The 25402-nt window shown below is 36.3% G+C and overlaps 1 protein-coding gene and 2 long non-coding RNA genes across 6 annotated transcripts; 1 reads left to right on the forward strand and 2 right to left on the reverse strand.

Annotated features, from left to right (window-relative positions):
• Positions 1-16: 16 nt before the first annotated feature.
• Positions 17-14106, reverse strand: LOC110840605 (ryanodine receptor). Of its 2 annotated transcripts, none has more exons than XM_087341534.1 (16): positions 14065-14106; positions 13197-13295; positions 12504-12657; positions 12277-12400; positions 11598-11688; positions 10512-10694; positions 9717-9897; positions 7927-8141; positions 7553-7707; positions 6883-7007; positions 5708-5908; positions 3544-3822; positions 2873-3093; positions 1802-1892; positions 934-1074; positions 17-154 (listed from the first exon to the last, which is right to left on the reverse strand). In XM_087341534.1, the coding sequence occupies exons 3-15, from the start codon at positions 12651-12653 to the stop codon at positions 1024-1026; spliced, it is 2067 nt and encodes a 688-aa protein (XP_087197660.1). In that variant the 5' UTR covers positions 12654-12657; positions 13197-13295; positions 14065-14106; the 3' UTR covers positions 17-154; positions 934-1023. The 2 variants fall into 2 exon arrangements, with proteins under 2 accessions (XP_087197660.1, XP_087197661.1); XM_087341535.1 differs by lacking the exon at positions 17-154 and adding an exon at positions 649-759.
• On the forward strand, positions 6842-11751 carry LOC147870948 (uncharacterized). The gene is made up of 2 exons (XR_015532995.1): positions 6842-6981; positions 8766-11751. It is a non-coding gene; the product is annotated as an uncharacterized LOC147870948 (long non-coding RNA).
• Positions 14107-19415: 5309 nt separating the features above from the next.
• Positions 19416-25083, reverse strand: LOC147870949 (uncharacterized). Of its 3 annotated transcripts, none has more exons than XR_015532991.1 (6): positions 24851-25083; positions 24495-24642; positions 24279-24401; positions 22987-23160; positions 20118-20277; positions 19416-19799 (listed from the first exon to the last, which is right to left on the reverse strand). It is a non-coding gene; the product is annotated as an uncharacterized LOC147870949 (long non-coding RNA). The 3 variants fall into 3 exon arrangements; XR_015532989.1 differs by having other exon boundaries at positions 22972-23160; XR_015532990.1 differs by lacking the exon at positions 24851-25083 and adding an exon at positions 24784-24847 and having other exon boundaries at positions 22972-23160.
• Between the last annotated feature and the right edge of the window lie 319 nt (positions 25084-25402).

The following is a 25402-nucleotide window of genomic DNA, read 5'->3' on the forward strand; positions in this document are numbered from 1 at the left end:
GTGTAGGAAAAGATGGAAATCACTGGGAGCGAGGTCCGGGCTGTAGGGTGAATGATTAAACACCTCCCAGCTGAACTCCTGCAGGAGACTCGCTGTCCGTCGAGCCGTGTGCGGCCTAGCGTTATCACTGACCGCACTTCACAGTCGGCGGGAGCTGGAATAAGAACCTCCATCTTCAACAGCTGCAACGATGCTACTGTGAGAACGCGGGAAGTGCCGTTAGTGCATGCGCCATGCTACGTCATTGCTCTATCACGTATGCACAGTCGCTTCGAGCAATATAAGGTTTGCTAGCTGTGGGACGAGTGGGAAACTTACTTTTGGGACGCGCCTCGTATATCAGATTATGGGTCTACTACCCTCAAAATATACAGACCACCTCATTCCCTCACCACCAAGCGGATTACAGACACCAGATATGGTAAACTACAAACATATCACATAGGTCAGTTCCTGTATTCAAAATTTCCAATAGCATTCTCACTCCCACCCCTCAAATTCACCCACTGCCTCATCTCCTCATGTAAACTTTACATGCAGCAAACTACAAATGCATAATATAGGTCAGACTCTACATTAAAGAATTATAATGTTCTGGTTTAACCCACCTCAAACTCACCAACCAATGGTAAACTACAAACACATGAGTGGATTATTATTTGTTCTGGCATCTTTTAATATTCTTTGTGGCTTACATTCACATACCACTGACAAGATTTTGAATGCCTGATACAACTTCTCAGTGTATAGGGTTGATAACTACAAAACAAAAAACAGCCATAAAACATGAAGGAATAACGCACAAGACTGTGAATGAAATAACTTTTATAAAGTGGCTCCAAGTAAAGGCCTATGTAGGGTGACACACACATCCTACTGGAATCCACTGAACAGTATGATGGACAGATGATAAATTTTGAAACTATAAATTACCATTTTGGACAGAGAATCAAAGATGTTCCTGAACAGCATCATGGTCAACCTCTTCTCTTCATCACTGGATGCGACGTACATCCGTTGCCCTTAAGTAGAACCGTAATACTTGGCACATCGGTCATAATGCAGCATCAGTAACTGGAAAACACAAGTTAGTTGAAAATGATAAGAAATAACTAAGAGTCTAAGTTTTGTTTAATACTGTGATAAGACCGCCACGGTGGTCTAGCGGTTAGAACGCTGGCCTTGTAATCCTGGGGTCTCGGGTTCGAATTTATAACTTGTGTTGGGCAAGGCCGTGGTCTAGGCAACACGGAGTTTTTTTCCGTGGCATCCCAACAATTACTCCATTCACACACAGAAGAAGGCAATGGCAAACCACTTCTGGATCGTCTGCCAAGAATGTATATGAACAGGTCCCAGTCCGAGAAGAGAAAAGGATGGAAGGATCCTGTTCATATGGACCTGTCCTCAGACAGAACACTAAATAAATAAATAAATAAACTGTGATAAATATAATTTATAAATTTTGAAGAAAATTGTTTAAATATGTTGCAGAAATTACTTATTACCTTGATATCCAAATCCATTTCCACTGTATATTCATTATAAATTATTTTATTGTAACAACGAAAGACAACAAAGACTAGTTTTGATGGTCGTATTAAAATAATGTATATTCTATTTTACTTTACTTCAGTTTACATAAAAAAGATTTCTCTTCAAAAATAAATTTTTCGTGAATTTTCACTCTGGAATTTTTATGTAGTAATAATATAAATGGTCAAGAATCTTCATATAACTAACAAGTTCTTCCCCAAAATATGATGATGAAGAAAAAACATTTCACACTATGTATACATACTCTGAGGGCTACAGTGGTGTACTCTGACAGCTTGGAAACGTCAATGGTAAGCTTCCTCAGTAAATTTAGTAACATGCTTGGTTGCATTTGGCTGTAACAGAAATTATATCGTAAGAAATAGGTGTTTTAAACACAAAATGGAGTGTTCACCGTCTGATAAAGAAAACAGTGTTTAAAAATGTGAGCATACTTCCAGCAACAAATGTTAATCCACGACTGACATTTCTACAGCAGTATAAAATTCAGGTTCCATACCTATCGACCTTTGAACCTGGTAACCCAAGAGCATACTTGCAGCTAGAATCCTCTTTATCAGTGACACTGAGAATGTATTTGCTGTTGGCCAGCATCAAGACAAATTGTCATCGCCGCACCATCTTTGTAACATTGTGCTTCCCATTTCAAAAAATCTGTTCATTCATATGTATGACTGCACGAGTTATTTGCCTTGCTATCAACATCAACACTGTATCAGCCACTAAGCAAAATCCAAAATCACAAGTTTGTTCATTTCATATTTTGTACAATAACATTAAAATTAAAATCTTCCTAAAACTTTGGAAATGGTACACCAAATATCTTTGAAATGAACGTTTAATACAGCTAAAATACTAAAGGAATACTGTGTTAGACATTGGTCATGCCTGAGGTACACTCAATACACGTGATTTTTTCAGTAGTTGGGCTCTACTCCCACCTTCAGCTGATTATGCAGACAGATCTTCAATAACTTTTTTAATTCTTAGTGACAGTGGTTGGGAATGAACCCAGGACTATTTAAATACCATGCCAGTGCTAACTACTAGAACACCTCTAAAACATATTTGCCTGTGAACAGGTTGCCCTTATACAAAATTAAATTATCTCCAGTATTTCTTCAGAGCGATGTATCTGCATTGACAGCGTCTTTCTCTGTATGCTCTTGCTGTGTTACAAGTAGGTTGCATAAGAAAGGCTCAACCAACAAAGCGAGGCAACAGAAACATGCCGTGCATCATTCTTGTAAATTTCCACTTCACCCAATTTTAATTAAATCTGACTGTCATAAGCGTACTTAATTATGATACTTACCTGGTAAGAGCCACAAGGAAGTCTGACACGGCTTCTCTCTGGCCCTTGGTAAGCATTCTGTTTTTGGACAGTCTGTACACTGTATGCAGAGTGGCATCCAGCAAATTGGCATAATTATCAGCTTCATTGTAGAACGAGGAGTGTTTGATGAGGAGTGGCAAGATGGAATTACCAATGTAACGATTCATTTCCAGTGCCATGTCAGATTCATAGCCATCATTCTGAAATCAAGCAGGACTTAATGAATATGGTTTAACAGCTGAAAATCTTTGAAATCAGTTAAGGTGTATAATGTAACAGCAACTCAGCCATAATTACAAATATTCTTTTCATTACAGAATTATCATAATACACTTCATAAGAAATGCTACTGTTTCCGCACCCATAATTCCAATTATATGTTTCTGTTTTTCAAGGACAAGGATCAGTGTTGATGTTAGACGATATCAGAATTGGCGCTTTTTAGTACAGAGAACAGGAATATATATGACAAACTTATTAATTACAAATAATGGTTTTAAGATTTTAGTATTGAAAGAGCTATGGGAACAAAATTTTCCATAATCATTTCTAAAATTATAATACTTACAACTTTATTAACAAATAAAAATGCCATCATTTGTGATTTCAAAAATAAAATGTATTAATTAACTGTACAGCAAACAGCTTACTCTGTCCAACATAGTCGCCGCACGGAGATCAGGAAGGAACGCATCTTCCAGGAGTTTGTAGAACAGTTCTTGGGTCTCAATACCATAAACTCTCTCCAGGAAGAGTACTATGCTTTGTTTATTGCCAGGAATGAGGCCGGATGGCATATCACTCTTAGGCCGTTCCTCTCCTGCTGCAGGATCTGTAAGGGTGAACCTCAGACTCAGCACCACCTGTAGGTCTTCCAGAGGCACCAGCGACCGCAGAATGGCTCTTGCTCGAAGAGACTCATTTTTGCCCTGGGCATTAACAAGCAAAGACCTGATTAAGCAACATACACACCTTTTTATCACACCAAAACATCTACTGTCTATATTAAATTGTAAGTCGTGTCTGTTAGGCATAATTTTCACTGTCATCTTATCACTGCAAGCAGTGGAATTTCGTTCATTGATCCTGATACTCCAGAAATAGATTTCTTCAACCTGACAGACAGGAAGGGATAAGGAAGGCTAACATGACCAAGACTGAAGAGATGCGTCATAAATGAAGAAAACAACGTATGTCCTATTGCATTTTGATTTTCATTATTAATAAAAAACAGCAATATCTCTGAAACAAAACAAAACTTTCAACATCCTGTAATCACTCAGCAATTACTATCAGTTTCTGAGCAAAATTATATATATAAGATATAAAAAATTGTCTTATAGCTTTATTTTGTTTGTTTCAAAGGTTTCACATTTTAACTCTAAGACCGAAGTAATTGGTGTTTCTATTTCTTTGCATCTGTCACTTCTCATACCGCAAAATGCGCATGACACGTGGTACCAACTGCGACAATGTAAATAAGTCACGGCATGTTTTTTTACAGAGATGTCACTGTATTTGTTACACTCATTCCATGTTGAACTAAGAGCTGACTTCTGCCAGTTAGTTACTTTTGGCATAGTAACTGTAGCTTCTGTTATTCTTCCTCTTAATTGTTGTAAAGACATTGTTTTGAGAAGAACATTTATCCCGTACACAATCTCAAAGTAAGAAACCTAATGGATTGAGATCAGGTAAATGAGAAGTCACCTCACTTAATGGTACCTGCACCTTGTCGTGGTGGTGGGGTTTGAGTACCTCAGTGACCCCAAGAGCTACTGGTAGGGCCTCCCTAGCCAGATTGGTCGAGGAGGAGAGGTCAGACTAAGACAGGTACCCTGATCCTCCAGGTTGAGGGTTGGTCGCAAGGCTAACAATCTTGCGCCGTAAAAATGAAGATGTTTCGAAACCTTGATCAAAGCCTCGGACAGACGGACCTAACAGAGGACCGAATGGAAGAGGAGAATTGAGGAGGCCATGGACCGAATACGGACCGGAGAGACATAGAAGAAGAAGAAGAAGAAATGAGAAGTCAAGAAATTGGTCCTCCTCTTCACACAATCAGGTATTTAGTATCTTGGCATTCAGTATTTGCTACAGAGCACATTACCAAAACATGAGGGTACACCATCTTACTGAAAGATATGTTAACCTGTCCCACAAGCTTTGTAGATGCAAAGCTTTCTAGTCTGTTCTAATACAAAATGCAGTTTCATGTTACATGTGAAGAAAAATTAGCATTTTGGTGCGTGTGAGTGCTCACTACATATATATATATATATATATATATATCACAAATAATTTTTACGTGTTGTATGTATATGTTAAATGGACTAGACAAAAAATTTAACAGTTATGCCTATTTGCAGTCCCAGGCATGGAATACTGCTTTGTCAGACAGACAATTTAATCTCCTATCCTCATAGGTATCAACGTAAAACATTCAAAACAAGAGTGTCTGGTCTTACAGTTTATAACGTGTGATTAAAAAAAATTCCAGATTGGCTGTAAGGTGACACTACTAGTCTGTAAAAATTTCTCCTTAATGAAGGCATAATACAATCTGTTGAATTGTTTTCCATTTTTAAAAATATAAGATGCATAATTTAAAAATAATGTGTTACGTGCTATCAGCCACCTGGTAAGTCACAGGTTTAACATTACTCTGTTAAGAGAAAAATTGTGTAGCTGAAAGCACAGGAGTTTCACGGATGCTTACAACAAAGGCAGAAACACTGGATTTTCTGTAACAGGACACCATGAAATGAGCATTTAATGTATTTTATAAAAAGAGCATAAATTTTGTTAAATAACCTGCGCAATAACAGAAACATCTGGAGCACAGCGCCCCAGCAAATCCACCAAAGTACAGTAGAAGTTCAGAATGGCAGATCCAGTGTCAATGTAGTCTTCATCTTCATCGCTCTCAGGCAGTGGATGTTCAAACTGTAATATGGACATCGTTCCTTCTGCTTCATCCATCAGCTTCCTCCTATCAGCAATGCGCTCTGACATCTGGAATGACAGAAACTCGCCGATTACCAAAAGAACCACAATACCAACAAAATATAAAACAAATCTGATACTTCTCTTTCATAAACATTCTCAATGTAAACATATTGATTCACTCAAGGGGAGTGATATTTCAAGCATGTACACACACACAAAACAGTCGTCATTATATTTAATAGGCCCTATTAACTCCTGGATATTCATGTTTAAAAACTGTGTAAATTCTGGTTTGTAACATCCAAAATGTGATAATTGTATAATTTCATAATTAGCATCTTGGAATACTGGTCTTACAACAAACAGCCCTGCACAGAACATTTGTGCTCTCTATGATACAAATTTTCAATGAACTACAGATTTTCAAGTAAGCGTTCTGCTCCCTCTTTCTTTTCTTTTCTTTTCTTCACTTTGAAACCTGATCATTACTCTCTGCTGTAATCTATTAAATCATATCATCCCATTTATGATGTTCATAAGCCTTCAACATCAAAAGATTGATAGCTATAGCAGGTTCTGGGAACATAATGAGAGGGAGACTAGAACTACTGTGAAAATTTCTACATTTTTGGACAATAACAGCTAGAACACCCACCAACAAACACCAAAGTTACTCAAAATTTTTTCCTGTCACTTCCTACCCCCACAATAAATTTCAGACTGTAGCTTCAGTTCTTACACAGGTTGGGTTGAGGGTACTGCCCTTTGTTAAAAACAATTTCTGTTGAAGAAAAGAATTATTATAAATTGTGCCCCAAAAAAAAATATATCCCAAGTATGCCGCAAGCACCAAGACGTAGAGAACCCCTGCAGTAGATCATGTCCGTGGCTGCATGTAACACTATAACAGTATATAAAGTAATTTGAATCAAATGTCAAGTATCATCAGAATACAACAGATTTAAAGAGCTATATTACTAGTTAATGCATTAACACTGACTGCTGTATATGTGCTTGATATGATGAACTTATGAGCAAACCTTATTTGCTTCCATGACAGCTCTCAGCAAGCCTTCTCCTTCTCCTCTTAGTGCCGGACCTAAGCACTCTGGGCGACGTATAAGAAGACGGATCACAAGGTTAGCATTTTCTTCTACACTCTCACCTACAAATAAAATACATTATTCATATAATTTTGACCTTTCTATTGTGGGTTTGTGAATGATTGAATATTACAGTAAGTTATTTTATGTACAGATAGCACATCTACAGTATTTTACATTGTAATAGCTAGATGCAGGAAAAATTATTCTTAACAACATATTTTGAACGTCTGTTCATATTAATTTGGTCATATGTAATAAAGAAGTTTTATGAAATGAAACTGTAGAAAACATCCATAAATTATAATAAATTCTTCTAGGGTCTAAGAAGAATTCATTATACAAACTCACCGTGAAAGCTTCACATCATACATTGGTATAATTAATCAAAATTAAATAGAATCATGCTCTTTTAATATTTGCAATAAATGCGTTCACAGTATGCAATTAAATAAATCTGTACGTAAAGAGAAGCCAAAAACCGAATTCGCATACAAATGGAAGAGAAGATAATGTTAACTAAGGTCATCAGAGTTTACTTTTTTTATCTATGAATAGGGCTCTTCATATGTTTCTCATACAGAAAAGATATAAGAATTTTAATTACCATTGACCCAGACACAGAATCTCAAGAAATCTAAATATCTCTCTCCTTCCACTGGATCCCATCCCAAGTCTGGATATCCTTTCTCAACAAGCTCAGAGTTGGATTGCAAACCACAACGGGAAAGATAGATGGCAATTTTCTCCAAGTAATGTTCTCTGAAAAACAAGTATATGCTTCACATAGAATCATATGAATGGCAAATTTTCAAATAATTATATTCAAATAACTGTCGCAGTATGCTGTCTATAGAATCCAAACAATCTAAGTCATCCACTAAGCAATACATTAATCTGTATCTGCCATATTTCATGGCACGATCTGTATCATGAAAGCGAACTTAAGATTAAGGCAGAAGGCTAATCAAGAGTACTGACCTAAGTGCAAGAGCCAATTCAGTATTTTCCATGAGTGAGGAATAAGCCACATCCAGAGGCGTACTGCCACGCAGAGATGGTCGCGAGAGAAGAATGTTACTATTCTCCAGAAGAAATGCAAAATGGTCAAACATAGCCTTCTGGTTCTGACGAGAAGTCCTGCAGAAGTGGCACAGGAATCGGCAACAAGCTACGACCATCTCGTGAGAGGTGTCCTGATTTGAACAATACAAAAATGCGAAGATAGAAATAAAATAAAACTTACATTAAATTAAAGTAGTGTCCTTAACTAATTTGTACAGAGAAAAAAGACCAGTAAATATTTTACAATTCCATTACTAAGTGAGATTTGAGGTTCTCATGGCAGCAAGCATGATGATGGCTGTATTATCGGTTGTTGCACCATGTAGTCTGACATAAGTCCATTGACGTTTGAGAGGTGGTGCCGCCTCGATCATCAGGGCAATGATTACTCAGCAACCCAGAAGATGACCACCGTCAATTCCATTAGTGTTATAATTCATTTTTGTATGACATTTTGATAATTAAATGGGGAAAACATGCAATTGTCTTAACAACTGTTACATGTAATAAGTAGATATGAACAAATAAGTCAATTATGAAAGTAAATGCAGTATTTTCAACATGACATGGAACAGTGTAATGAACAACATCATACCCATGCAGTTCTAGTAGGCAGACACTAGTATTTCATAAGAAACGTTTAGATGTGTTTACATGTCATCATACAAACTTCAAACATTTAGATGAAATAAAACATCAAATCAAAACATTCTGTTGGCCGCCATATTGTTATATTATTTTATTTTTATTTGTAGTGTTCTGTGTGACGACAGGTCCATACGAACAGGATCCTTCCATCCTTTTCTCGGACTGGGACCTGTTCATATACGTTCTTCGCAGATGATCCAGAAGTGGTTTGCCATTGCCTTCTTCTGTGTGTGAATGGAGTAATTGTTGGGATGCCACGGAGGAAAACTCCGTGTTGCCTAGACCACGGCCTTGCCCAACACAAGTTATAAATTCGAACCCGAGACCCCAGGATTACAAGGCCAGCGTTCTAACCGCTAGACCACCTCAACTTATTATTATTTAGTGTTCTGTGTGACGACAGGTCCATATGAACAGGATCCTTCCATCCTTTTCTCGGACTGGGACCTGTTCATATACGTTCTTGGCAGATGATCCAGAAGTGGTTTGCCATTGCCTTCTTCTGTGTGTGAATGGAGTAATTGTTGGGATGCCACGGAGGAAAACTCCGTGTTGCCTAGACCACGGCCTTGCCCAACACAAGTTATAAATTCGAACCCGAGACCCCAGGATTACAAGGCCAGCGTTCTAACCGCTAGACCACCTCATCTTATTATTATTTAGTGTTCTGTGTGACGACAGGTCCATATGAACAGGATCCTTTTCTCGGACTGGGACCTGTTCATATACGTTCTTGGCAGATGATCCAGAAGTGGTTTGCCATTGCCTTCTTCTGTGTGTGAATGGAGTAATTGTTGGGATGCCACGGAGGAAAACTCCGTGTTGCCTAGACCACGGCCTTGCCCAACACAAGTTATAAATTCGGGCCCATAAGTTTTCATGGTAGCACTCTTTGTTCTGTTCAGTGCAGATTCCAGTGGTATACAACAGCAGTGGTCACACTGAATAATAGGATATGTAGACAGACGTGAGAAGCTTGATAACAGGGTTAAAAGAAGGATGAAATACGTTCCCTCTGCATGCTAAACAAATACTGAGAAGTGGTACTGAATTTCAACCTTCTCCTTTTGAGGCAATTCTCCTTCTTGTTCCGTGACTTGAGTTTGTGTCTGGGTGTCTGACTGGGCCTGAGCTCGTCTGCCAAGAGTATTCATCATCACTGCCATCACATTTTCATGGACACGCAGGATTCTAATCAGGTCAGGATGCTGGAAGAATATATAGTTGTTCACCAGTTTCCTAAAAAATAATATATATTAAGTGCATTTAGAACAATGTACAGCAGTTAACATAATAATGGATTCAGTATTATGAATGTTCAAATAGTAGCCTGGAAAGAACATACGACCCCCAGTGGCATCTTTTATAACAGATAATAAACTTTTCATTATAATTTTTACACTCCACCTCAAGTGCGTCATTGCTGCACGCATTCCAATAACGGCATTATGTCATCATTGCACTAACGTAACCCAGTGTCACTGTTGTGCAAAATTGTGTTCTGACAATGATCTCTACTCCCAGTGTGGGACAACATAAAAGTAAAAACACAATTTACTATCTAACATAACTCCAAAATCTTTTATACAGTCAAAATGGAAAATTGAAACATCATTTACATAGTAATTAAAATTATACTTTTAGTCTCAAGTGTGAAAGATATAATTTTAGTTTTCTAAATATTAATTCCATACAGTTTACACTACATTACTTTTGTACAAAATCAATCATATCTCTTTTTAACCCTTGAAATTATTTGGAAACTGCCAGGTCCACTAGTTGTGTATAATTACGTGAGAAAAAATAAACAACAATAAGAATAATCACCATAATTACTGGTGAAACCAACTTACCATAGTCGTTCTCTCATCAGGCCCTCCTCCTCTTGCGACATCTGCACAGGCAACAGAGATCTTATCTGACTCAAACCAACCCACATTTGAGCGACATCATCCTTTGTCTTACTGTTAATTATGTATGTCTTCTGTAATGATCTAATGAGCTCACCAATGCTGTCATACTGTCGCACCAACAAGCTGAAATATTAAACAATGCTTAACATATATAATTTTTTACATCTGTAAAAAATTATATATGTTGAGAAGCCTCTAGAGGAGGCTAGGGCTCGATTTTGGGCTGTTACGCCATAGTAGTAGTAGTAGTAGTAATTCATAGCTTAGACTTTTTCAAAAAATGTCTACGTGTACATGAAAGTACAATGTTACGTATCTTGCAAATAATAAGAACTTTAGTGAGAATGAGTGTTATGTAACACCACATATGACAGTTACCATAACTGATTCTGGGGGGGGGGGGGGGATCAGAAACCTTTAGTCATTGTCGTCAACATTAATCTCTACTGTCTGTATGTCTCAGCTTATGTACAATTCAGATGCCATTATGCCAATGTCATTGCTATACTGCAATACCGTGTATAGGTTAAAATCATTTTTTGAAGTTTGCTTGGACATCCACTCAGTTTATGAATTATGAATTGACACTAAGTGTTATCAACCATGGACTATTAAGACAGCGTCAGTAACTAGAATATTCACCTAGAGTATTATAAGTCTCATTATTTCGCGTGACAATAACTTGATTCACGGAACCAAAGGACTGGTCTAAGGAATAAAAATATTTATAGAATTTTTTTACTTCAATTTAAACACTTTCCAATGGAACACATTTGCAGAACCAAGAGCATAAATTGCCTAGTTATACTTGTAGGTTAAAAATTTTTCACAGAACATCAAGTTACTAAGCATAATTGCATTATAAGCCAACAATTCTTGGAATAAAGAAAGACAATAAAACAGAGGAAACAAATGAAATGAAAATGAAATATTCATGAACAAGAGGGATGCGTGGAAGAGGGTTTGTGTCACCGAGGCAACCGGCAACAGGAAAAGTGTCTGAAGAAACAATCATTGTCAACTTACCTGAACATTTCTCGTACAAGCTTAGATGTTTCAATCTGAGACTCTTCAGCCCACCTTACAATTGTACTAATTAATATTTTTCTGAAAACCTCTGTAACAGTTACATAAGATGGTTAAACAAGATATAATAAAACTAGTAAAAAGCCCATTTAAATTCAATGGGGAATCTTTCATATCCAAATCCCTCACTCTCTCTTCTTCTCCTTTATCCTTTTGTATCTTCTTCAAACCTTTCTCCCATCTCTCTTTCTTACTTTCCTTCTTTTACTCGTATTCATTTCCAATCCCTTTCACATATCAGTATCCTTGAACCTTCCCATCCTTCGTAATAACCGAACCCCTCTTTTTAGTTCACACAACACATCACAGCGACTACTTCACTTTTACAAATTATCATCATGCGGATATTTGACATGGAAAAATTTAATCTCAAGATGCTACATAATGTGGAAATTATCAAATTTAATCAAAATTCACTTATTCCGTTCTTGAGTTGTTTCATGAATATGGGCAAATGGACTGAGTGATTTTAGAAGGTGTTCCTCAAAGTTGCAAACACACCTAAACAGGATAATAAATAATGATAAATACCAAAACAATCACAGCTCATGATAAGCAATAAAACTGTCCCTAACACATTGCTGGGATTATGTAATAAGACTTAGGACTAACAGCTTACCTTCTGGTGATTTCTTTAAAGGTTCTTCTACTTCTTTGGGTTCTATTTCCCGTTCTTTCACAGAATTGATAAAATTAAATAAACGCTTGAATGGGCGAGACTTCGCCACATCTGCTGCGAGTTCCTGAAGAAAACATGAAAATTCCTAACTGGTGACCACTCTTGACAGCTTATCACAGCAATATGGACTTCCCTTACAGCAAAACAATACACCATCTTCACCTCACCTCAGTTTCTTCAGGCTCCTGCAGAGCACTTAGTGAAACGTAGGACATAAGCCTGTCGTGGAACTTAGCCAGACGCTCGGCCTTGCTCTTCTCCACAGGGGCAATTCTCCCTCTCTTCTCCCTCCAAGTTCTTAAAGCCAAGAATTGCATTCATCTGCAAAAAAATCAATAAAACACAATTATTCTGCAATTTTTCCACAAATTTAGAATTCTGTCAAATGAAGAATCTTTTTAACAATGATTTTTGTACAAGTTATGTTCTCCAGTTTTATGATTAACCTTCAAAGGTTGAAAGGGATATGTGTGAGTGGATGAATGGCACTATATTGTAATCATATATTTTATTTATTAATATGAGCTCAGATGTTGAAACATGTCCTATACGCTGTTTAGCGTCACGTATAAATGTTTTACGTAGCAATTATAATTCACAGACTTCAGCTATGTATATTCAACTGAAGTTCATACCTTTCCATCAGTAATGGATGTAAAATTAAAACAAGGCATGAATTAAAACAAACCTTCAGAATAATGTCAGAGTCCTGAAAAAAAAAGTATACTGCAAGACGAGATTTGTTTAACTTCCGAACAGCATCCATAGTGACCAACAGTTCTAGCTTGTTTTATACAATTCATGCTGAATTGTTAGAGAGAAAGAAATCCAGCAAAAACTGAAAGTACGAAAGCACTTACTTGCTCTCGAGGTGGGCATCTGAATTCTCTGGTCTTCTTAGCTGCAACAGCTGATGGCAAGTCAGACTGCTTGATTTCAACGTTTCTTCTCAGTTGATCCTATAATAAAAAACATTATAGGAAACAATAACATGAAACTAGCACATTACTCATAAAATTTGCTATGACCAATCTTATGTAAGAACCACAGTAACATCCCTTCTTAGAGTGAGCTATATGATGAAACAGAGAGTTAGGTTTCTTATTATAATTCTAATATTTGATTCTCTTAAAGAATTTCTTGAAGGCTCACTCACTTACGTCAAACAAGTTGCATCTTATTCTGTTTAACTACGAAACTTCAATATCATTCTAAAGCTTAACGACAACAGGATAATATTAAAAACTATACAATGAACAAACTAGTAATGAAGAAATAATTATTTCAGTATTTTTCTTCCCACTGAAAAATATATTTAACGTTCTGTGACATTTTCACGAAAGGCCCCCTTAAAAACTACACGGTTTCAGTAATCTTGATAACTTGAAAGCAGTTACTTAATCAGTCGGAAAGATAAATTACTTCAGTTTAGTTAGTGTGTAATGTAAGTCAAGTGTTTCTATGATAATTTTAAAACTTCATTTCAATATAAACTTGAAACATTCTTTCACTCTAAATTCCAAGTACTAAGAACAATATTTTGTGTACAAAGTTTAGACAATTATTTAGAAAATGGAGTAGTTTGTAATTTATACCCTAGGTTCATAAAAAACTTGACAAATCTTGCAAATTTCTTGCTTTAAATAGAAATTTGAACCAGCAAACTATGGCATGTAATTAGAATAAATCATAGTTTTCTGGAAATTACTGTCTAGAAGTAGAACTTACAGTCTGAAGATCACTAATAAAATCGTGACTGAAGGCGATGGTGGATTCCACTCTGTGCCGAAGCTGAATATCACAAAGGTGATGAAGCAAGTAACACATCTGAAGTTTAGCTCCTTCAGCCATCTTCATTTGTAACAAGCCCTTCTTATGCTCATCCTTACCATCTGCAAGGCACATTTTATACATGAGCATATTTTTTACTGAAATTTGGGACAGGCAGGTACATACAGACAATTAAATTTTGTCAAAATTCTTACAAGCAATCCATCCAGATAAATTCTGGCCTAGTGTACCGCTGAAGTAGGTTTTCTTTTATTTATTTAAGACCATATTAAACAGTCCAATGTGATAAGAGTTCATTTCAGATATCAAATCATCATGGAAAATGTGGGCATTTCTGTATCGTGAATTGACAGGAAAAGATCAAAAGTTATTCATACAGCTAACTCAGTCTAGAAATAACTTCACAGACGCTGCGTCGAGGCACGAACAGTCGGGTCGTACAACACGACTACAAAACTGAGGGTTCGGGGCTAAAGAAACCTGAAATAACTGAAAATAAATGTAAAGTAGTTACGTATATAAAGACAGATTTTTACAAAAACTTTACGTCCAGGTAAATGGGTTCATTCTCAAGAACAGAGCTTTCATTTGACATTCTAAGCTTAAAAATGCAATAAATACACTGTATTTTGTAACAAGGATAACTTTATATACATGTGCGTAGACCACGGGAATTTAGATGTCGTACCTAAAACATTAATGGTTTAGTTGTATGCTAGTGGCCAGCTCGAACGCACATAAGCCATAATGCAAGGCCAAGAAAGGTTAATATTTAAATGCTCTCTCTTCCCAGCTTTTATCTCAAATTATTATACACATACAAAAATTACCTTTCTGAAATGATTCATCCCAAGTCCCTGGATCAATCATGATCAGCGACTTAACAACATCTTCAACCAGGAACGAACGGTCCACCAATTTCAGCGAGGGCCTGAAATAACATCGAACATTTTCATCAGTACACGCACGGCTCTTTATAAAGAATAAATCGAACCAAACCATTCCACAAATGCCCAAGTTTATACAATTTATACGCAGTAGTCTCTTGTAACTGGTCCCACAAAAACTATCTTCAATCGCCCTGATGACGCAGGCAGCATGACCTCCGAAACGTTGGTTAACATCGACCAGACTACACGGCGCAACAACCCAGAAGACGGAAATCTCTATCTTTAATTGAAATTATTGAATACGTAAATATTCGACTTAGAAGCAATCTGACTGGCCATATGATACAAACATATCATTTATTAAAATTTTTATCATTAATATAAAAATGGGACCCTGTGGAACCAAACATGCAGTTTAAGAAATATTTTATCCAATTTGTTGCTTTACTACAAACAGGTTTCAACTGTAACTGCGAGAATAAGAACCAATCACATCACAGACTTCAATAAATTCGAATCAGGAAGGTAGCCCGCGGGTTCCAAACCAAGTCATTTTCATTTTCAGTAAAGTGTCCATTAATAGAATGCAATTGTAACCAAAATTGGAAAATGCCAACAAAATTTTAATAAAACTTCCCAATATCAAAAACAAAATTTAATCCTGATTCAGCATTATAAAGTTTTTACGTGCACGTGTGTGTACATATTTTCTCTTTTTTCACAGAGTACAACACAACATTAAACAAGTTTAACAACATTTTATTAGCAAAACAGAATTCTAATAATATTTTCTATTCTCCTTACAATAATTTAAAAATGTATGTCTGTCATATTCATCTGTGGTCTTACTGATTCTGTTTTTAGGCAGCGCAGACTATGGTCCATTGCAGGATCTTCATATAATTCCTTTAACTCCGGACCCAACGGAACGATATATTCATTTTTACAAACCTCCCCGAAAGACAAAATCATTACTTCAGATAATTACCAAACTCAAATTTAATTAACATATACTACAGTAACTTATGAATATACAATCAAATTAGGCCAAAAAGATGAACACAAGATTTTTAAGACTCGACACTGACAAAATAAGAATCATATGGAGAAACACAAGACTAGTAAAAGATTAGCAAAGTTATGTTTTATAATTATGTGCTGTGCTGATTCCAATTCCTATTTGCTCACTTAACACAACGAAATGTCTACAAAGTCAAACTACAGAAGTAAGATTCTACTGCTGTGGGGTCTGTGAATTCTCTTCCATCTTGTGTTCGGATTTCTCGTCGTAAATATCTGAAGAAGATTTGTAGGTCTGAAGTACGTAAAAATACGTAAGGAGGATAAAGCACCATGTCAGAACTGATATAAAATTTACAGATGAGAATTAAAATTCATTTTAATTACAGCAGAATGGGATTCAATGAATTTAAGACAAGCACGCGTAAAAACCTTACGCAACACTTTAAAAATGTATAATCTGAATAACGACGAGAAGAATCTGTTTACGTAAACTATTATAAAATACAGTTTAAAATTATAAATTTAATTACGGCACTAATATTGTATAAGTATTAGGATGAGCAAAGCAGGAAGAACTACTCGCATCGTCGGAGCACGTGATTCCAAGTGAAGCAGATCATAGAAACCCTGTCGCAAGGGCCCTGACATATAATAGTTGTTTCTGGTCCACATGGAGACAGAGGGTGTGAGCTGCACGATAATTGGACTGGTAGCGGAGCGCGGCGTACAAAGTGAGAGTGTGGGCGTGACAACCGTAAGACAAAAGCCTCGCAGGAAATTCTATTATATTAATTAGCCAAAGCAAATATTTCAGAAACACGTACACTACAATATTTACACTCAGATTCTCTACATACGAAACTGTAATCCTGTCACCTTTAAAATGAAACTGCAATGAACTCTCTAGCCAAATAAGACTCTTATTTGCTACAGATTTCTGGGTTACACTGGGCGGACTATTAAGTTTTTCCTTGAGGTACAGGTTATAATTTGAAAAGTGATCATCCCATAATTAATTACGCTGCAAGGGGCTTTAGTATTTCATCCATTCTGTTAACTTGCCAGAATATCATCTCCAGTGCGTAAGTTCCTTCAACTGCAGTAACAGGCTCTAAAATTAATGACACCAGATTCACTGCTAAATTGTGGGTTGTGAAAGATAAAGCAGTCTTTTTTTTTAAATTCGACGTCTTTCAGATTGTCATTTCTTGAGAGACAAATTTAGAAAATGTTTTCTTTGGGGTATTTTCAAACTATTAGACTAAACATTTTGTAAAACTAAAAGTAAAGCTAAACTGCTACGGGCCACGTAGGTGCTTGGGGGGAGAGGAGGTGTAGCTCCCACTCGTTCTCAGGCACTAGACGGAGGCAAGTAGTCAGTGTCACGACCTGGCCGCGCCTTACTCCTGGGGAAAGGACCCCTGGTACCCATTATCTGTCATAGTATCGAATGTGAACAGAAAGGAAGATCGTGTGTGTCCTGTATCATGAATATTTATCGTCCGTCACGATGTGTTCACATTTACCTCAGCATTCGTTCCGTCTCAATTAATTCCAAAATATCGATGCGTCTGTCTTCTTCTGGAATGTGAAGTGCCGACACGGTCACAGCGTCTTCACACAGCATACTCCAACCACGAATGTCTGACAGCTTCGGGGCGTGCACTTGCAGAGATTGATTAGGTACTCGTGCCCACTGATGAGGTTTTAAGTCCTGGTGGAAACTGTAAGAAAAAGAGAAACAATGATTTATTAAAGGGTGCGTTTTAATAAGCATGTGGTCACAAAAGTTCTGGCCGACGGACACATGTTCTGAAGGAACTGTATAAAAATAAGACCTGAAAGTGACTGATTACATTCATTATTTTGCTTTGGTAAATAATAATGTTTTGCAGACTTTTATGTCAGAATATAGAAAATTAAAATAATTTAATGCATTTAGCCAGGTGAAAAAAATATTGGATGATGTATCTGTCAAATATCACATTAAGAAGAGCCAGCTGTATATTTGTAGTTACAGAAAATCCTGTCCATCTCCTCAGTATGTATTAAAGAAACAACGCACAAAACATATAATAATAATGAAGGAATCTGAAAAAATTCCCTACAATCTACATTATATAAATAAATTATGCAAATGTTGGTGCAAAATTCTGTAATTCTGTAACTAAATTTCTGTCTGCATCTCCTTACAGTGCTGACTCATTTTATGCAGCATATCACTTGAAATTGGTAATGTGACTTAAAACTTGATACCTCTTAAAAGCAACAAGTGTATATAGACCTAACCTAACCTGTGGTATAACATGCCCCATGCTCGTTGCTTCCACAAAGATGTTTCAGGTTCCATCTATCAAAACAACATAGGAGAAGAGAAGTTTACACAGTACGTTCACATTTCCCACTAAACACATCAATAAATTCACAATATTTTTCAGAATATGAATCTAATAATAGCATAATATATAAATACGTGTAACATTCCTTCCAATTATAACAATTCTTGTGAACAATATCTTGAGAAACGTTCTAATTTACAAAGTACAATTTCCTGACCAATGCGTATTTTACTTCACTGTCCTGTATGGGTTTTTAAGAGACGTACGCTGTTTTATCAAAACACATGCACAGCATAGCATAACACTGTCGGTTTTAAATTGGTCCAGTTGGAGATACACAGATTTAAACTAGCACTTAAAAGGTTAAGGGAGTTATAGTTACAAAATTTATTAAATATTTCAATTTCCCTCAAAAACATAATTTATTTCTGCTGCAATCTTGGCAACCTCACTGGGACACATGATCCAGCTGGCTGCATGTTGCCCTAGCAACCTAACCAAGCCACTAACCCCAGAATGAAGTCAGGCCGGCAGCCTATAATATGGTAATTTAAATTCCCTGTCCCTGCTGTGTCAACAAAGCAACCAACAAACATTCCCTGTGATGCCCCTTTGCCTGATGAATCATGAGTCACTTCATTGTAGAGTTCGTCAGCTCGGACCACGTAGCAACTCTGACGATCGATGCTATCGTAACAAAACTTAATAGTTTGCTTTCAAATTTCATAATTTCAAAGATAAAAAGTGAACAACGAGGAGGAGTCTTGTGAACGAGGAAATGAATCCCACCTCATATGTTTGTAATGCAGCCAAGATGGCATTACTGGTTGTGGGAAATTAGAGGGTATAAAGTTGGTATGGCTTTTAATTGCATGACAGACATACCAAATTTAGTGATATCACAAAATGAATCTAAAATAATTAGTGGGATGTACACATGTGAACTAAAACGGTTTAATAATAACATAAGACCACCTTTCCTTACAAAAAAGAAAAGCATTCCAATGTTTCCAAATTCAAAAGACTATAAACTTAATTATGTATGCGTAACAGCTCAGTTTTAATTGGAATAAACTTAAATAGTTACTTGTAACGTTACGTAAGCCATCGCTATTGCAGAACGAGGCAAGAAAATTAGAACACAGAGGATTATGTTGTCACCTTTCAATAATTCTGTCATGGTCATCCACAATCATAACAGAAGCCTTGCGGACACTACTCTGATTGAAATCCTTGCTGAAGAAGTGATACTGCGTTGTTACCCAGCCCACGTACACATGAGTTGGGTCCTGTCCATAGAAGTACTCATTGATGAGTCGAATATCTCATTGCCAATAGATTCCGCTCCTGAGACAGCTGGGACAGACATTACCTTTGGACTTCTGTCTGGGATGGTAGGTGGAATCATTTTCAAGTCCGTCTGAAAGCAATTTGTTTACTCGTTAATTAATTTATATTTATTACTGAAATAAAATTAGCAGAATATGAAGTAACGCACAACTGAATAAGAGGGCAGCTTAGCCCCCCAACTGCAGAATGCCAAAAGAATTAGAGACAGTACATGAGAAATTTATACACAGAGGAAAAAAGTCTTAAAGTCTGTCATATCAAAATTAAACACCGCCTGTAACAAGCCCTGAAGATGGATAAGGAAGCCAAAACATAACCTTTTATTAAATAGAAGTCAAATGGATATTTCATGTAACTCTTATTACAACCTTATTGTATAGAAGCTCACCTGCGAGACCCTCACTTGTGGTGTCCGCACATGTAGTCTACTAGTGCGGCCCATGCCAACTGGTTTTCTCTCAGGACTGACATCTCCATCCACAGCTGGTTCGGGAGTTCCTCCCTTCTTCAGACGACCATTGCTTGAATCACGTTCACGAGAGAAGAATCTATGATAAAATTTATATTTTAAAATAATTTGACAGTTCCAATTACATGTCAATTCTACTTTCAGCTCTTATTTCCATGACTTTGTCCTTCCTATTGAAAAGCAATGACAAGATTCAGAAATATTGGTGGACAAGAAATAGACATCCTGAACCGAATAAACTTGTCAATGTTGCTCTCGAAGTACCTGCTACATAGGTCACAGTCAAGACAGGTTATTCTACGAGATGTTCTAACTGTGAGATGTTGCAAAATGTGCGACAGAAAGCAGTAGAGAGACACGGATCGAGGACGAGTCCGGCAGAGACATAGTGAGGCATTCGCCGAGGTTGGCATGCATCCCTTGGTGAGAGTTCTGAAAAAAATTTCAAAATTTTCGAAAAATCAAGAAACGATGGTAATTGTCTGAAAAGCGCAAAAAACCCAAAATTTTTGAAAAAATTTTGAAAGTGGAATTTTTCAAAAAATTTTGGTTTTGTGCGTTTTTTGATTTTTTTAAAAAATTTAAAAATTTTAAAAATTTTCGAAAAATCAAAAAACGATGGAAATTGTCTGAAAAGCGCACAAAACCCAAAAATTTTGAAATTTTTGAAAAAATTTTGAAAGTGGAATTTTTCAAAAATTTTCGGTTTTGTGCGCTCTTTGGACAATTTCCAGCGTTTTTTGATTTTTCGAAAATTTTGAAGAAATTTCAATTTTTTTTTCAAATTTCACCCCACCTGATGCCATGCAGGACAGATCGCTGTCGGACTGTGTCTGATGTACTGTGACTCTAACGAACGCGGTCTGTGCCTCACACGGTCTCTATAAGCCGAGATGCTGGATGCAACACGTAAGGCAGATACCGAGACGGGCATGGCAGGGCACAGGTGATAATTCACTGACTTCTCACCAGTAAAGCTCACGTTCATGCCCAGGGCAGCCTATATGGGATTTGTGGGGGACAAATTTGCATTCGGACTTGTTTTTCCCTGAGTTTTCCAGTTTTTACCTGCAAATATCATTTCACTGACGCTCCATTTTCATTCATGTATCATCTGGGGGTGGCCAATGGTCCAGTTAATAGCCACAGTCCCACAGAGAGACAGTCATGTCATTGTACAATATTCCCAGCTATCATATAAACAATGTTTAATGTGAACCAAATTATTTCTCTGAGAATATTTTAAGCATTCTCTTAATGTTTAATAGCACGTTTTAGTAACAATATAACATTTAATTATTGTGGGCTTCTAACACACTTTCATGCAAATTATGACAATGACTGCCATCTTCATTGCCATGAAAAACTCAAATCTCAGGCACAAATTATTATTATTCTCTATAAAATAAGCAATGTATTGTGTTGTAGGTATAGCATACTTGAAAACATGCATAATCTATGGCAGCAAAATTCACGTGTTCCATTAACGAATTACGTTGCTTTTGTGCACCCATTAGACCATACGTGTCAATGACATTCAGTACTAAAACATGTTTCAAATAAACAAAATATAATTACATAATTACTTTTCTAACAATTTAGGTCCCCTTTCTGGACAATGTAACTGCATGGATGCAGGGAGCATTGATAGTATTTTGGAGATTCTTAACATCTCCAACTCCAAACTAAAGCTACTTCCTCAAGACGCTCGCTGATACAGCACAGCCTAGATTTCAGATTCTCATGGTATTAAAGATGTGGAATGCAGTCATCTGGTTATAAAATCATATAGTCTTACAGGGGTTCAGAGGAACATAGCACCTCCACCTTCTGGGCAGAAATGTGTATGAATTCCATCTTTAACAAGTGATATGCTCCCCTGGGACATTATTAATTACTTATAAGACTGCACGGTGTCACAACCCAGAAGACTTACATTACAAGTACATCCAACAGTGGAAACCGGTCTGTTCAATTCAAACCGTAAGCAGTTACTTTGTCTTAAAGATGTTACATCACCAGAAAAAAAAAATAAAATTAAGAACGAACTGCCACAATAGCTTGAACCCACTTCCCTACTTTCAAAACAGTCAAACCTCGTACACCGTTGTAAAACCCAGATGAAAAAGGACAAAACACATTTGTTTAACAAAGAACAGAAACCTATTATGGTAAATAAGTAACAATTTCACATATGAAATATCACCAAAATACATTTTTTGAACAGTTCTTATTAAGAGCCAAATAACAATAAAAGATGTGAAAAACAGGAATCAACAAAAGCAATAATATCAATGGTTAAATATTTTTTAAAATGCATCAGTCAAATATTATTAATATATGTTGTGTGCAGTAACTATGTAAATAAAAACAAATTTTTAAAATAAATTCAATTAGTTACAAATAATATTTTTTATATAAAATGACCACATGAGTTCTCTTAACATCATAAAGCATATAAATTTAAATTTTCAATCTTTCGGCCTATGACCGTGCCATACTGGAAATATGTTTGATATTAAACATGCTACAAAAGGCAGTTCCACATTCTTCAAATTAAAACATGTCTTTATGTGCTCGTACTGTTCTGCGACATCACATCATCAAAGTAATATAATATAATTTCATTTTGTGTTACAACAAATACTTTTCAATCAGATAATATATGCAGTAAGCGCGAAATTCAGTCGACTGCCTTTGCAAATGCACATGTAATTTAACCACGTTTAATAACAAATTCTTAATTATTTTCAGAACAACCACGAATACCTACCTCGTTCTAACGTACCATTCATTTGTGCATTTTCCAGTTTGTCGTATGTGACGTTTCGTGAGAGCGAGCCTCTCCTCGGACGTCTGGATGGTTTATGCTTCAGTTTGCTTGCAGAACGTTCTGGTGATGGTCCATTCATTATAAGTCCATCTGCTTCAACAGCATCTTCTGAATAACCACGCTGGAGGCCTAATAGAAACAGACTTGAAGTAAGCCAAGACTCACTTAACTACAGGGTTATTACACAAGACCATATGGATAGTTCTGAAGCCACGAGTGCGTCATTAAACTCGTTACAAAGAAACGAAGGTGTTATTAATGGAGAGACAGATACCATAAATGGACAAGGCAAGTGCTGCAACCTATATCCTGCTCTGGTAACTACTGACAAGTGTGAAGACAGTTTCTTGTTCCCAGCACCAATGTTAGTTCATGTGTTGCAAATCACTTCTTGAATTGTATTTATAAAATGATTTAATTTATGACTTCTCAGCTCTATAAAGAAACAAGTGTTGATGAGATTTCACTCCTTGGTTTTCCTTCTTTGTCACTTTTCACACACTCAGTTCAATGTAATTTCTCTAGAACAGCATTTTCAGCCCAATGTGGCCATCATCAGGTTCAATTCCCTGCTTTTATGCCAATGCATTGGGGATCATATCCATCGATTAATGTGATTCGTAGTGTATAAATCACATCCTGTATCAGTTATTTCAAAAGGCACTTTGATTATTAGTCATCAAAATACAACAGAAATGGTCACAGAAGATCTACTGTAAAATAACTTACGAGACATCGCTCTGTAGCTACAGAAACCAAAATTAGGTCATCGCCAACTCTCACTTTCTCACCCAAACTTGAAATTAGCTTATTATCAGTATTCATATGCTGACATAACACAATTTGATTCATCAAATGATGTACTAAATCATTACAGCATTTCCCTAGTCTTCATTTGAAACAATTAAGAATAACTCCAGCAGCTACTGTGACATGATATATAACCAAGTTCTATTATACAATAAAATCCTCTCGAACTATCCACAAGCGTGGAGATGACTTAAGGAAGAACGAGAAGATGTAACTGACTCCTAGGTTGCTTTTATGGTACAGGTATAACATCGTATAAATGTTAAAATATTGAAAAAGAACACAACTGGCAACACTGTACAATGTATATTTCTACTATGGTAAATACAACTATATTTCTCAATATTTTCCTTATGCTTCCATAATTAGGGCAATGAGTGATCATCAGTTATGGATCACAACACTTAAACATTTATTTAATTTATAAATTCTATTACCTTTATCATTTGTAACTGAACCCCTTCATCTGTTTGTGGGCCACTGAAACATACACTTAAGATATTTACTGGAGTAGCTGAGACAGGAATATTTCCAGCTAAATGTCCATAAGCTATGAGTTTCTGAAATGAATAAGTTTGATTTACAAATGTATGTAGCATGAGAACAAAATCTGTACTTTGCAAAACACACAAGTTCAGTAACAAGTTATGTACCTGAAGACAATCTGCTCTGACATGCCAACTCAAATGGAAGAAAGTATTTCTCTGCTGTAATGATATTGGCTTCATCATTCTTTGGTAATGGCAAGGCAGATGATGGATTAGGGGCATCCTGACCTGCACCTTTCAGTTCGTTTCGTATCTACAATGTAAGGTTATGACAATTAATCAGGAAAATTAACCAAGATTAGGAGCTACTACAATTAATAAAAACTTGACATAAAGATATCAACTATTCAATCACATGCAATGCAAAACTACTTACAGTATAACCGCCACTTACTGTGTTCAATCAAAGTGTTTTTAAATACATTTTGTTAATATAATTCGAAACAGAACGAGCAACTTACCAAGCACGTTTCAACTGGGAGTGAGGCGACCACTTTATATCTTGGTCGTTGAGTATCTTCTCTAGAGCCCTCACAATAAACATTTCTTTGGTATAATAGTCCTTTGCATCGTTACCTAAAAGAATAAAATAACATTCTTCAAATGTAGCGTTCTAAATAATATCAATCACTTTACAACGCCATTATTCTAATAAATAAACACAGGCAGCCATTTTTAACGGAACTAATACCGTAGTGAAATTTGAAACTATTGTTCCTTAATTCGGCAACTATTCGCAATATCACAGTGATAGAATTTAAGTATTGTAACATGTATGTTTTTCATTATGTGAAAACATATGTCTTAATAACACGCTTTATTATACGGTCAGATTGTCGATTTACTTTCAGTACCAACATTCAAGCATGGAAGTTCCTTTCATTTTAACTAATGTTTCAATGCAACTCTTTGACAAACTAAACATTTTCTAGCAGTTATAGGCACAGTGGAATATCTGAAATTCATGTAACGCAATATGTTGTCTTGCGATATTTCACTTAGTGAGACATTAT

The sequence above is a fragment of the Zootermopsis nevadensis genome, unplaced genomic scaffold (genome assembly GCF_977971745.1).
Source record: "Zootermopsis nevadensis isolate Lab colony 2312 unplaced genomic scaffold, Znev_1.0 Znev_ptg000082l, whole genome shotgun sequence".
In the NCBI taxonomy this organism is placed as follows: Eukaryota; Metazoa; Arthropoda; class Insecta; order Blattodea; family Termopsidae; genus Zootermopsis; species Zootermopsis nevadensis.